This window comes from Osmerus eperlanus, chromosome 20 (assembly GCF_963692335.1).
Source record: "Osmerus eperlanus chromosome 20, fOsmEpe2.1, whole genome shotgun sequence".
In the NCBI taxonomy this organism is placed as follows: domain Eukaryota; kingdom Metazoa; phylum Chordata; class Actinopteri; order Osmeriformes; family Osmeridae; genus Osmerus; species Osmerus eperlanus.
In genome coordinates, this window is record NC_085037.1 from 119,464 (window position 1) to 132,746 (window position 13,283).

Here is a 13,283-nt window from a genome sequence, read left to right on the forward strand (position 1 = left end):
GCGTTAACGCGCTGTGACTCTTATCGGTGATTAAAAAAAATATCGCCGTTAATCTATTCTCAAAGTTGGGTTGGGAGCTGGGTCTATACTACACAAACTATGATGACTTTCACCTTGATGTTTTAGCGCGGATGTATACCTAGCCGAATTGCACTGTAGGGGGCGAGAACGAGTCTTCGAACCTGTGTGTATGCCTTGTGTAAGAAATTATCACATCAAACGTGACGTGCTAACATGGATGCAGCTATGAAGCCGCCTGGTTTGCTTCAGGGAAAATTTATTTTTAAGAAGCTTCCTAATGGAAACCTCGACAAGACTAAGGTTATTTGCTATGGAAGCAAATCGTTACCAAAATTCAAATGCAAATGCATTTCCAGAAATGCATTTGCATTTTAAGAATGTGGCTGCATTATTTGACTCATAAATGAAATTTGTAATCAATCATCCTATTTGCATTTTAATTTTCTTCTTCAAGAGTGCTCAATCTTTCACTTAATTAAAATGAAAAAGAAATTTGAGATTTAATTTTCAAAACATGCCCCAGCAAATAGATACCAAAATTCAAATTGAAATGTAAAATTTGAAAATTAAAATGCATTTCCAGAAATGCATTTTCATTTTAACCCTCGTGCTGCCTTCGGGTCACATGACCCAAAGGTTCATAACGAACCATCGTTGTGTTTACCCAATTTTACCCAATACAAAAACAAATTAAAATAATTTTCTTTTAACCATCGCAATGTGGGGGGTCTGAGACAGCCTAGCTGTTAAAAGAAAATGCTTCACTTTGTCTTTGTATGCGGTAAATTTGTCGCAATACGACGGTGGGTCACAATGACTGATGGGTCAGAATGACCCGAAGATAACACAAGGGTTAAGAATGTGGCTGCAAAATCCTGACCACAATTCAAATTCAAATGCATTTCCAGAAATGCATTTTCATTTTAAGAACGTGGCTGCAAAATCGTGACCACAATTCAAATTCAAATGCATTTCCAGAAATGCATTTTCATTTTAAGAACGTGGCTGTAAAATCGTGACCACAATTCAAATTCAAATGCATTTGCAGAAATGCAAAATGAACGAAAAAGCATTCTGAGCGGCGCAGCAGAGTGACGTCAGTAGCCGCTCTTCTTCAGCTCCCTGCTGACCGAGCTACCCATCTTGTTCGGTAGGGAGCGGTGTGCACATCTGCATTGCATTACATTGCAAATGTGCCGGGAAATTGATTGAATTGCCGGGTCTTTAGAGCAGCGTTCCCCAACCGGTGCCCACCGGTCCGCGGACCGGTACTGGTCCGTGGGTCATTTCGTACCGGGCCGCACAAAAAATTAATTGATTATCAGAGTCTTAAAGACGTTTTATTCTGAAAAATGACCTGATTCTCTCCTTCTCCGCGGGCCTTTTCCCCTGAGCAAAAAAGCTCTGCAAAGACGTGTGTTTACTCATTTTTTAGCAAGTTTGTGGGCTTTATTGAACAGTATCATGCGCGTCTCTTCCTCTTGACACATGACAACCCAGCTAACACATGACGTTGCGGCAACGTTGCCAGTAAGTGCTCAGTTGGTAACCCGCGACGTTACCTTCTGGCAACGTTGTGGCAACGTCGTAGCTACGTTATAAAGGGAATGTTGCCAGTTGGTCCCATGGACAACGTTGCCACGACGTTGTACCTTGGTCGGCTGGTTACGTTATTTTTAGACCCGTGGGCAACGTTGCCGCGACGTCGTACCTTGGTCGGCTGGTTACGTTATTTGTTGGTCCCCTGGACAACGTTGCCGCAACGTCGTACCTTGGTCGGCTGGTTACGTTATTTTTTGGTCCCCTGGACAACGTTGCCGCAATGTCGTACCTTGGTCGGCTGGTTACGTTATTTTTTGGTCCCCTGGACAACGTTGCCGCGACGTCGTACCTTGGTCGGCTGGTTACGTTATTTGTTGGTCCCCTGGACAACGTTGCCGCGACGTCGTACCTTGGTCGGCTGGTTACGTTATTTTTTGGTCCCCTGGACCACGTTGCCGCGACGTTGTACCTTGGTCGGCTGGTTACGTTATTTTTAGACCCGTGGGCAACGTTGCCGCGACGTCGTACCTTGGTCGGCTGGTTACGTTATTTGTTGGTCCCCTGGACAACGTTGCCGCGACGTCGTACCTTGGTCGGCTGGTTACGTAATTTTTTGGTCCCATGGACAACGTTGCCGCGACGTTGTACATTGGTCGGCTAATTACCTTATTTTTAGACCCGTGGACAACGTTGCCGAGACGTTGTACCTTGGTCGGCTGGATACATTAATTTTGGTACCATGGGTTAAGTTGCGGCTAAGTCGCTCTTTGGTCGCAGGACAACGGATCTCGAGTGCATATAGTGGTTTATCCAGAGATGGAGAGATCACACTGGACTGCTCTCAGTTCTGACACTTTTGCAATGTACCCATAGTCTACATGAATTTCAATCACACACAATATTAAATGTTGCACCCAGCACGTATAAATGTAGACAATGCATATTATTCATGTGCAGCTCAGCCCCAGCATGTCATTGGTCATCAATTTTCTCATATGCAGAAACATAGCTTTAATAAATAAGACTGAATCTGGAATATAATTTAGTCTTTCATTCTTTACTATAAACATGTACAAAAGCAATCAATGTGTGATGTGTAACATGATTAAGCAAACATTCTTTGTATAGCACACCAAAGCTGTATGACACACAATGCAAATTTGTGCTCCAATAATTTTTGTGATACAAAATTGTTAAATGTGACCAAAAGGTAAGCGACTCTTAAGAGTTTCATTTCCAAAGGCAAGTCATCACAGAATATTACAATTCTTCCTTAGCAAACCTGCCCCTCAGTCTGCCCCTGAGCAACAACTTTGCGCATGCCCATTTCAACGCATCGCTCAAATTGGGGTTTCAGAAGAGATTTTGCAGGGGTTCAACACCGTCTTGTACGCATTGGATTTCAACTGGAAATTAGCTACTTCAAAGGTGAGTTTCTTTACAGAAATATATAAACATATTTTAAGAAATTTGATGGGGCATACTTATACGTATATGTTTGAAATGTAGGCCATTTAGCCTGTTTATGTGCTATCAGATTCACATTGTTTACGTTAGGATTTCGATAGCTACAGTACAGTACTGTAGAGGTTAAACCCTCCAGAAAGTTATGTTGAAATACTGAAAATGCATAGGCCTACATGTTTTCAAAGTTTAGCTTCTCACAAATCACCCACAAAAGAATCAGTGAAAATAAACGTTCAGAACTGTTAAAAAACCTTGTCCCAAAATAGTTTATTTAGCCCGGAATTTTCAAAGACTGTGGAGCTAGCGTGGCTGATCACGTTTTAATCACAGCAATGGCGTCTATAAAAGTATCATGTCACTAATTTTTCCAATTTGTACATGACATCTTTTTTTGGATAAGTTTATTCGTTTTAACCTTTTAGATGCGTGAGTTTTAAATATTTCCGACGCTTCCACCAGTTATTTTTCCAAAACGGCAGCTAGGTTGCTTTAATTAGCTTCCGTTACCTAGCAACCTAGCATAATACTCGTAGCAATGCTACTACCTGCTAGTGTTACTTGTTAGCCTACTAATTGTAAATTTTGAAGCCATACTATAGCGTTTGTCATATAGTTTTTGTCTATCGGAAAACAGTCGGTTGGAATGTTCAGAATCACACATGTGCGACGCTACGATGTGGGGCCCTGCTTTCGAACGATCACATATGTGCAATGCTACTCCTTTTATATCAATATGCTATAACTATGTACATAAACTACATTCCATTTTCATTTCTGTACAGATTATCCTACCACCGTCACACGGCCTAGCACTGTGTCCCTGGGAAATGATGGTAAAGTAATGAATGACCGTTTAAAACAGTGACAATAATTGTATGAGCCATGGCAACCTAAAGGCTATGTTTTGAAGCAAAAGCATGACTTAAAACTTTTGCATCACCAGATTCCATACCCCTAGATGTCAACTCTGGTCTGGTGGAGGTGAACCAATTGGGGGCCCAGGAAAACAGCTGGCAGCCAGGCAAGTGCAAATATAAGACACTCAAAAAAATATATGCTTTGTATACAACCATTCAAGGTAACATTTGTTATTTACATAAATGTTACAGCTAATCTAGAAGAACCACAGTGTATGCCAATCATGCTAACTCTTGTAAACTTGTTTTACTTGTCTTTAATGATAGACACATTACAGGTTATGCTCCGGAAGATGGAGACATTGGAGGAGAACCAGCGAGAGGCTCTCCTATTCAGGCGACTACAGGGCAGACACACTGCCAGTGCCAGTGATGGACCTACAGGTGGCCCAAACACAGGCTGAACTCCAAGACGCCTTAAGCGAGGAGCGCCTTAAGGTGCTGGAGTTGCGAAAGAGAGTGGTAAGTGTTTGGAGATGCCATGAACTATGGCTTACACGCAGCGTTCAACGTTCACATTGGTGCTGACAATAAGTTCATGACTTCTAATTCCAGACGCTGTAAAGAAGTGGAAGACGGGACTGGGAGAGAAAGCTGTGGAGCTCCTCATAGAGGAGACACTCAAACACAACCCGGCAGCCCGTTCAAAACAAGCCAGGTGAATGAATCATGATTGCAGCTTCCATATCCAACCTTTCACATGGCTATGTGACACAAATCTAGAATCACATGTTTTTTTGATGATGTATATTATTTTAGATGTGATTTTTTTATGACTTGTATAGCGCCTTTTTACACGTGCAATTATGTTGATAGAACACTAACTTATTTTGTGCTTCATTGTCAGGGCCAACAGACAGGACCTGTAGCGGGGACTGGCAGAAGATTTTAATTCACTGTTTGGCACTTTGTTTGAAATAAAATGACAATGTTACATGGAAATGCTGCCTTGTTTATGATTAGCTGGAGTTAGGCTACACATCACACAAACCTCCTAAAGTTGGCTACCATGTAGCCTATTATCCCTTGTGTTATCTTCGGGTCATTCTGACCCATCAGTCATTGTGACCCACCGTCGTATTGCGACAGATTTACCTCCTACAAAAACAAAGTGAAGCATTTTCTTTTAACTGTCGGGCTGTCTCAGACCCCGCACATTGCAATGGTTAAAAGAAAATAATTTTTATTTGTTTTTGTATTGGGTAAACACAACGGTGGTTCGTTATGAACCTTTGGGTCATGTGACCCGAAGGCAGCACAAGGGTTATACAAGAACAAGTAGCATTTTGGGCAAATGAGGTCTGCATATGAACCGCCCCAATATAAGCAGTAGAATTGAGAAATATAGGTTACTTAGTTAACGTTGCAGTTACGGACTGGCAACGTCGGAAAATGACGTTGCTAGGAGGTCGCGGTTACAGACTGGCAACGTCGGAAAATGACGTTGCTAGGAGGTCGCGGTTACGGACTGGCAACGTCGGAAAATGACGTTGCTAGGAGGTCGCGGTTACAGACTGGCAACGTCGGAAAATTACGTTGCTAGGAGGTCGCGGTTACAGACTGGCAACGTCGGAAAATTACGTTGCTAGGAGGTCGCGGTTACGACTGGCAACGTCGGAAAATGACGTTGCTAGGAGGTCGCGGTTACAGACTGGCAACGTCGGAAAAATAACGTTGCCACGACGTCGCGGTTACGGACTGGCAACGTCACAAGATTACGTTGCGGTTACGTTCTGGCGTCCCACAGATGCACGGTCCCGCAACGTCGCCAAAGACGTTGCGGCAACGTATGTTTGATCATCGAGTGACGTTGCGGCAACGTAAGGGCAACGTAACTGTGTTAGCTGGGAAGTGACAGTTACCACTCAATGAAGCCTGTTTGAGACAACAACTCTATCGGTGTTTTGGATGAAGGCTATCCTGAGATCGCCACTAAAGCACTGAAAACCCTGCTTCCATTTCCAACATCAAGCGGGATTTTCTGCCGTGACAGCAATCAAACAAAATTATGGAATAGGCCTGAACTGGATATAAGGAACGCACTTCGGGTGTCACTGTCGTAGCTTATAGTCACACACAACAGTGGGACTGACACATCGAAAGCTAGATAGTAACAATATAACGATGGAAAACCAGGCTAAGAAACTTAAAGATGGGTCAAAACGGCTGTTTATTTTACATAAAACTCCCAAAACTATTTTTCGCTCAAATCAGCTAAACTATTTTTCTCGCGCGCTCCGCGCGCTCGCATTAGGTGTGGAAGTCACTAACTAGGATCAAACCCAGAATGTACATGCATTAGCAGCGCAGCTGTCCAGGGCCTATCTTTCCTCCCAGTCCGTTCTGCCGGTCCGTGAAAATATGTCTTACATGAAAGTGGTCCGTGGCGCAAAAAAGGTTGGGGACCGCTGCTTTAGAGGACGCATCACAGACCATGGCGCTCCCTCAAATTGTGCAAACACTGTTAGAATTAGCTGAACAGGTAGAATCTAATAATATATCTGAGTCTGATGCCCGTGACCGAGTAGAACAAGTCATAGAGAGCTTGGCTGCATACTCTGCCGTCACAGATTTACACATTAATAGTAGCTCTGCCACTGTTTTAGTCATTGTTTGACATCAAGTTGCTCAGTCTGTGATGCGTCCTCTAAAGACCCGGCAATTCAATCAATTTCCCGGCACATTTGCAATGTAATTGCAATGCAGATGTGCACACCGCTCCCTACCGAACAAGATGGGTAGCTCGGTCAGCAGGGAGCTGAAGAAGAGCGGCTACTGACGTCACTCTGCTGCGCCGCTCAGAATGCTTTTTCGTTCATTTTGCATTTCTGCAAATGCATTTGAATTTGAATTGTGGTCACGATTTTACAGCCACGTTCTTAAAATGAAAATGCATTTCTGGAAATGCATTTGAATTTGAATTGTGGTCACGATTTTGCAGCCACGTTCTTAAAATGAAAATGCATTTCTTGAAATGCATTTGAATTTGAATTGTGGTCACGATTTTGCAGCCACGTTCTTGAAAATGAAAATGCATTTCTGGAAATGCATTTGAATTTGAATTGTGGTCAGGATTTTGCAGCCACATTCTTAAAATGAAAATGCATTTCTGGAAATGCATTTTAATTTTCAAATTTTACATTTCAAATTGAATTTTGGTATCTATTTGCTGGGGCATGTTTTGAAAATTAAATCTCAAATGTCTATTTCTTTTTCATTTTAATTAAGTGAAAGATTGAGCACTCTTGAAGAAGAAAATTAAAATACAAATAGGATGATTGATTACTAATTTCATTTATGAGTCAAATAATGCAGCCACATTCTTAAAATGCAAATGCATTTCTGGAAATGCATTTGAATTTTGGTAACAATTTGCTTCCATAGTTTGCAACTTGTGCTATGCGGAATTAGTTTACTGTAGGAGTTCTTCCAGTTTCAAATACCACCTAAACGCAAAGCATTCCGCTAATGCGGAAGATGCCGGGCCAAGCACTGATGTAGCGCAGGCGAAGAGTCGTCGTCAAACTACGATGTTTAAGTGCAACCGAGGCAAGCCCGTCAGCACAGCTCTATCAGCCAAGCTAACTAATCTAATAAACAGTTAATAAACACAAGTACATCTTATTGAACATAATTTATTTTCATCACCAATTATCATAGTAGAACAGCTTTCTCAAGCAGTTTGTGATGCATTTTGGAAACAGGAGATGAGCTCCTGGTCTAATGCGCCACCTGGCTTGAGAAACCCGTTCTCAAAGACTTACTTTTAGTCATTATTTGGGTAGCACACATATTCTGAATGCCTTCGGCGGAATACAAATGAGCCATTTTAACCTAGATGAATCTAGATTAACGCCTAGATTACAGTGAGATTAATCTAGATTAAAAAAAATAATCTATGCCCATAGATCACTAATATATCAATTTTTACTATTTCAAACCAAGTTTCTTGTGGCTTTTAAGACTATCTTAACTCACCAAAGGCCACAGCTTGGTGGGCTTCTCTTGCAAGCTATGTCAGTTCCTCTGTCATTCTGATATTATACATATACAGCGGACAAAAAATTCAACCCGCGGCAACACTTCAAAAGTAGCCCAATTCCGCGGGAAAACCGCGGACCTGGCAACACTGCAGCCTGGCTAGCTAGCTAATAGGGACTTTAAGCAGCGACGGTTGAAGGGACGGCTACGGCGTTCGAGAAAACTAAAATCCACTTTGCGCATGCGCGATTCTATCTCGAAATGTCCTGCCGTTGTAGCCCAACTGTCTACTACGTGAGAGCGACTGGTTTGCCGTACTCTGAAAAACGTCGGATTTCAAGCAGGTGATTATACGTTTTTATCGTATTTGACACTGTCATTTCGTTTACATTCCATTCTACCGTTAGTAGCTTTATGGATTATTAGTATATTTGTTAAAGATACTGGCTAATTTGACCGATTTTCCTCTTTGTTCATAGACATGTCATCATTTGCCAAAACTCAAGAGGATGCTAGACCACAGTACTGGTAAGTAACATTACCGTTAGTTAGCCAGTCTAACGTTGTAGCTAACAAATTGGCTATTCTCAACAGTTTTTATTAGAATTATTTATCAAGACAGGTATCTTAACTATAGCATACTTTATATCCAAAACTATGTAGCAGGTCATATTTTGAAGCTTGGTTAACTAGTTGCCCAAATGTATCTAGTGCCCCCATGGAGTGGACAGAGAGGCATGATGTGATACTCGCAAGAGAAATTCTAGTTTCGGAGCCTTTCCGATTCAAGAAGGGGAGTGTGGACAAGGGGAAGACTTGGTCTACTATAGCAGACGCCCTGAATAGTTCCCTGGACCTTCAATTTAAAGTTTCACAAAGGTCTGTGAGAGAGAGGTTTGCCCTGATCCAGGACAAATATAAGAAGAAAAATAGTAAAGATGAGAGGAGTACCGGGACATCAATATAAATCACAGAATTAGATCAATTAATTGAGGAAATAACAGAAAAGGAGAAGGCAGTCGAAGAAATGAGAGGATGTAGTGACAGAGGGAAGATCGATGCAGACAGGGCCAAAGCAGAGGAGGCTAGGAAGAGGGCCATGGAGAGGATAGGCCAGACAAAACGAAGGCTGAGTGAGGATGGAGAGGAGTTAAGCAACAAGCATAGGAGAAGTGGCAATGATACAATTGCATTTTTGAGAGAGAGAAGTCAAATTGACAGAGAGCTGAGAGAGAAAGAGCTAGAATATAAAAAGCAAGAGATGGAGGAGCAAGCTAGGAGGGCACAACAGTCGCAGCAGCAGATGATAGATGTGATGGGCGGCTGTGGCTCAGGGGGTAGAGAGGGTTGTCTGTTAATCGCAAGGTTGGCGGTTCAGTCCCCGACTCCTCCTATGTGCCGAAGTATCCTTGAGCAAGACTCTGAACCCCAAGTTGCTCCCGATTGGCAGGCCGGCACCTTGCATGGTAGCTCGCTGCCGTCGGTATGTGTGAGTGAGAGTATGAATGGGTGAATGAGAGGCAAACATTGTAAAGCGCTTTGAGTGCCGCTAAGGTAGAAAAGCGCTATATAAATGCAGTCCATTTACCATTTACCATGTGATACAAATGATGCAGCAACAGCAGGCCCAAATGCAGGCTACCCAGGCCATGCTCCTTCAGCAGCAGCAAGGGCAAGCATTGCTTGCTGTAATTGAAAGATTAACCAAATAGTGATTCAGTGATTCAATTTAAGAGGTAATGTCTGAAGCACTAGATATGTAGCATCTGTCAGCTGTGCTTTTGATGAAAGCAATGTTATTACACTTTATGTACACTGTAAATTCTACTTGTGAACACTTTGGCTGGTGTCTTACAAATCTTGTTGACATTTGATATCATGTTGGTTACTTTTAGAAACATGTCAGGCAACTTGTGTTTTCTTTTTTTCTCTTGCAGTGAAACTGGACTGGAGCATATTCAGTGTCTTGCCATCCTGCTCTAATTGAAAAACTCACAAAATAAAATAAATAAATAATAATAAAATAAATAATAATATAAACAAATCATTTTGAGATGACCGATGTTTAATAATAAAACAAAATATTATACATGCATGTCGGGACATTGCTCTTTATTAAGGTGAGATCTTATAGTCTTGCTACTATAACATGTCTTGATTAACAATTAAATACAATTTTATACTACAATCTTATCATTATATATATTCACACTAATACCATAAAAATGTCAAAGGTGTATAGAATTTAGTAATTTATTTCAATGGATTTGTGGGTTAAGGCTTTAGCCTTAGTTAACATATGCACTCGACAGAGAGTAAATAATTCATGAAAAATAGTCCAGAATGTGTGGAGGATCCAATTTAAAAAATGTGGATGTCTGATTACCATACAGGCAAGTGAGTGCATTTCTTAATAAAGCAGATACAATGTTTGCCTACGCTACTCAACCCAATTTTTAAATTTTTCTTAAAGTCCATGAACTTAAAATAATTGGCGATGTCTCCAAACATCCACTCTACAGACACTCTCACTTCACTCATGCATTTGTTGAATGCCATCATCTGGGGAGTGAGATTGACATTTCTGAATGGGGCCTGGAGGTGGACACGCAGTGGATATGCAGGATCTCCATATAGGCACATTGGATGGCCGGCTGGGGACACTGCATGCTGTTCCATTACAGGTAGTAAACCAGAGTCTGCTAAAAGCCCTGAATCATGTTTCCTTCCCTCTGCAAAACAAAATAGGTATTATTTATTACATCAAACTCAGCATTAGGAGTAGGCCTAAATGTGTTTTTTTTCTGTAACACTTTGTCACATAAGTCAGGGAACTTACCTACTGGACCATGTAGGTGGGCAATTAAGCCATTTGGGATGGCAACTGCCTGGAACTTCAAGCTATGCACTCTTTTGTGGCCATTGTACATCACCCGCTGGTTCATTCCTGGTCTGGCGATAGGTCGTACTGTGCCGTCTATGAAGCCAAAGCAGTTGTCCAGTGGTGCGCCCATTTGTTGTATGCAGTCAGCATATGTTTGCAAAGCAACTGGGTTTAAAATTGTATTGTTCCACTCGGTAATTCGGCGATGGTGAACATCGTAAATGAAATCTAGCACGCAATTTGTTGCCATGCACAAGACTGGTACTGGTCGCTGCCCAAATCGCTGCATCATGTCGCTATAACGGCATGGGTATGTGAGCTTCTTTAGTAGCATGCAGAGCGCCTCTGTGCCAGCCACCACACTTCTCTGCTCGCAGACGAACTCGTCGGGTATGCCAAGAGCCTCCACCAGCAGTGGTATGTCAGTTTTTCTCTCAGAATCCGTATGCTTCTTAAATGAAATATAGACCAAATAATGTTCTTAATGTAGCTATTAACCAAACATTTTTCCCAAATATATTTTCTATAAAGGTCAGATAGGTAGAACTTCATAACTCGTTTTGCTGCAGTTCAAAACGAGCCAATTAGCTCAAACCATCATAACCCCAATTTATCAGACTTGATGAGTCTTCCCAAATTATTTCAGAACTGAATGTTATAATAACCCTCTTCATGCACTAATACCATTTATTAATACAACATTATCACAGCCTAACTGTTTATCCCAAACAGTATGCCAGGCTCTGATAAAACTCTCAAATAAAACTTAAAACCAAATTACATTTACATTTAGCAGACGCTCTTATCCAGAGCGACTTACAGTACGTACAGGGACATTCCCCTGAGGCAAGTAGGGTGAAGTGCCTTGCCCAAGGACACAACGTCAGTTAGCATGACCGGGATTCGAACTGGCAACCTTCGGATTACTAGCCCGATTCCCTCACCGCTCAGCCAACTGACTCCAAATTACAATTAAACTTCAAATAAAAGTACATTTAGTTATTTTCTCTTTCTCATTTTTAACCAAATTATATCTAATACCTTTATCAAAACTCTTAAAAACCCTAGATTTTACTATTTTGACTTAAAATGTTATCCCATATACCCTCAAAGTATATTCATAGTTTCCTCTTAAAAACATCAGTGTTTAAACCAATCATCTCTTCACATCCACAAAACGTTCTCATGTTTCATTTCATAACCTTCCAAGATCCTCTCTAAACCAATCTTTTATCTTTGACCAACACAGCTGGTTAGCGTTTACCGTCTATTCACTTAATTTTAGTATAACTCTTCCAATTGTATTAGAACCAATTTATAAACCAGGGGTTAAATTTCTGCATTTTTACCGAATACCATCACACATCACAGATTTTCCGCCTATAAATACAAGTTCTGGTCGGAAAGGCTTAAAAAAATAAAAAATAAATCCCTGTTTGGCTAGGAATTATAACAAATGTTGATCACGCATTTGTTAACCACCAAACTTGGAATTCATCTAAACGAACACATCAGCATTAATACTCACATAATTATGCAGAACTATACCCTCTGGGATCACCTTTGTAAGATCTCAAGTAACGGGACTCTTTTAGCCCCCACCTTTCTCCAACTCTCCTCGGGATTTCTGTAACTTCTTGGTCAAAGAAAAAAAGCACGAGATTGATAAAAGTCAGTGATCTCACAATTTGACAACTTGTTAGATTTTGCACTGAAGGCAATTATGGTCCTTGGAGGACACCTAGTGGATCTTTTTATTTTATTTTTTAAAGAACGACAGATCTGTTTAAAATACCGTTCAACTCAACCCGACTCCACACAAATATTACTTTTTCAGGGACTGTAACCCTCTTGTACCGGAGAGGACAAAGAAAAGACACACCACACTCCTCTCTCTTTTTATTAAACTCAATCTGACTCCACACAAATAGACAGTGTTCAGGGATTCTAACCCTTGGAGAGGACTCTAACCTCCCTCTTGACAAAGACAACGTGTTCAGGGACTCTAACCCTTGGAGAGGACTCTAACCTCCCTCTGGACAAAGACAACGTGTTCAGGGACTCTAACCCTTGGAGAGGACTCTAACCTCCCCTTGGACAAAGACAACGTGTTCAGGGACTCTAACCCTTGGAGAGGACTCTAACCTCCCCTTGGACAAAGACAACGTGTTCAGGGACTCTAACCCTTGGAGAGGACTCTAACCTCCCCTTGGACAAAGACAACGTGTTCAGGGACTCTAACCCTTGGAGAGGACTCTAACCTCCCCTTGGACAAAGACAACGTGTTCAGGGACTCTAACCCTTGGAGAGGACTCTAACCTCCCCTTGGACAAAGACAACGTGTTCAGGGACTCTAACCCTTGGAGATGACTCTAACCTCCCCTTGGACAAAGACAACGTGTTCAGGGACTCTAACCCTTGGAGAGGACTCTAACCTCCCCTTGGACAAAGACAACATTTAAACGGTTGAT

General features: G+C 41.6%; 1 protein-coding gene and 1 long non-coding RNA gene across 2 annotated transcripts; one reads left to right on the forward strand and one right to left on the reverse strand.

Annotated features, from left to right (window-relative positions):
• The first annotated feature begins 4,221 nt into the window (after positions 1-4,221).
• Positions 4,222-4,889, forward strand: LOC134040595 (uncharacterized). The gene is made up of 3 exons (XR_009932895.1): positions 4,222-4,409; positions 4,503-4,605; positions 4,795-4,889. It is a non-coding gene; the product is annotated as an uncharacterized LOC134040595 (long non-coding RNA).
• Positions 4,890-10,310: 5,421 nt separating this feature from the next.
• Positions 10,311-11,192, reverse strand: LOC134040830 (uncharacterized). The gene is made up of 2 exons (XM_062486958.1): positions 10,768-11,192; positions 10,311-10,660 (listed from the first exon to the last, which is right to left on the reverse strand). Exons 1-2 carry the CDS (start codon positions 11,144-11,146, stop codon positions 10,311-10,313), a joined length of 729 nt encoding a protein of 242 aa, XP_062342942.1. The 5' UTR covers positions 11,147-11,192.
• Positions 11,193-13,283: the final 2,091 nt, after the last annotated feature.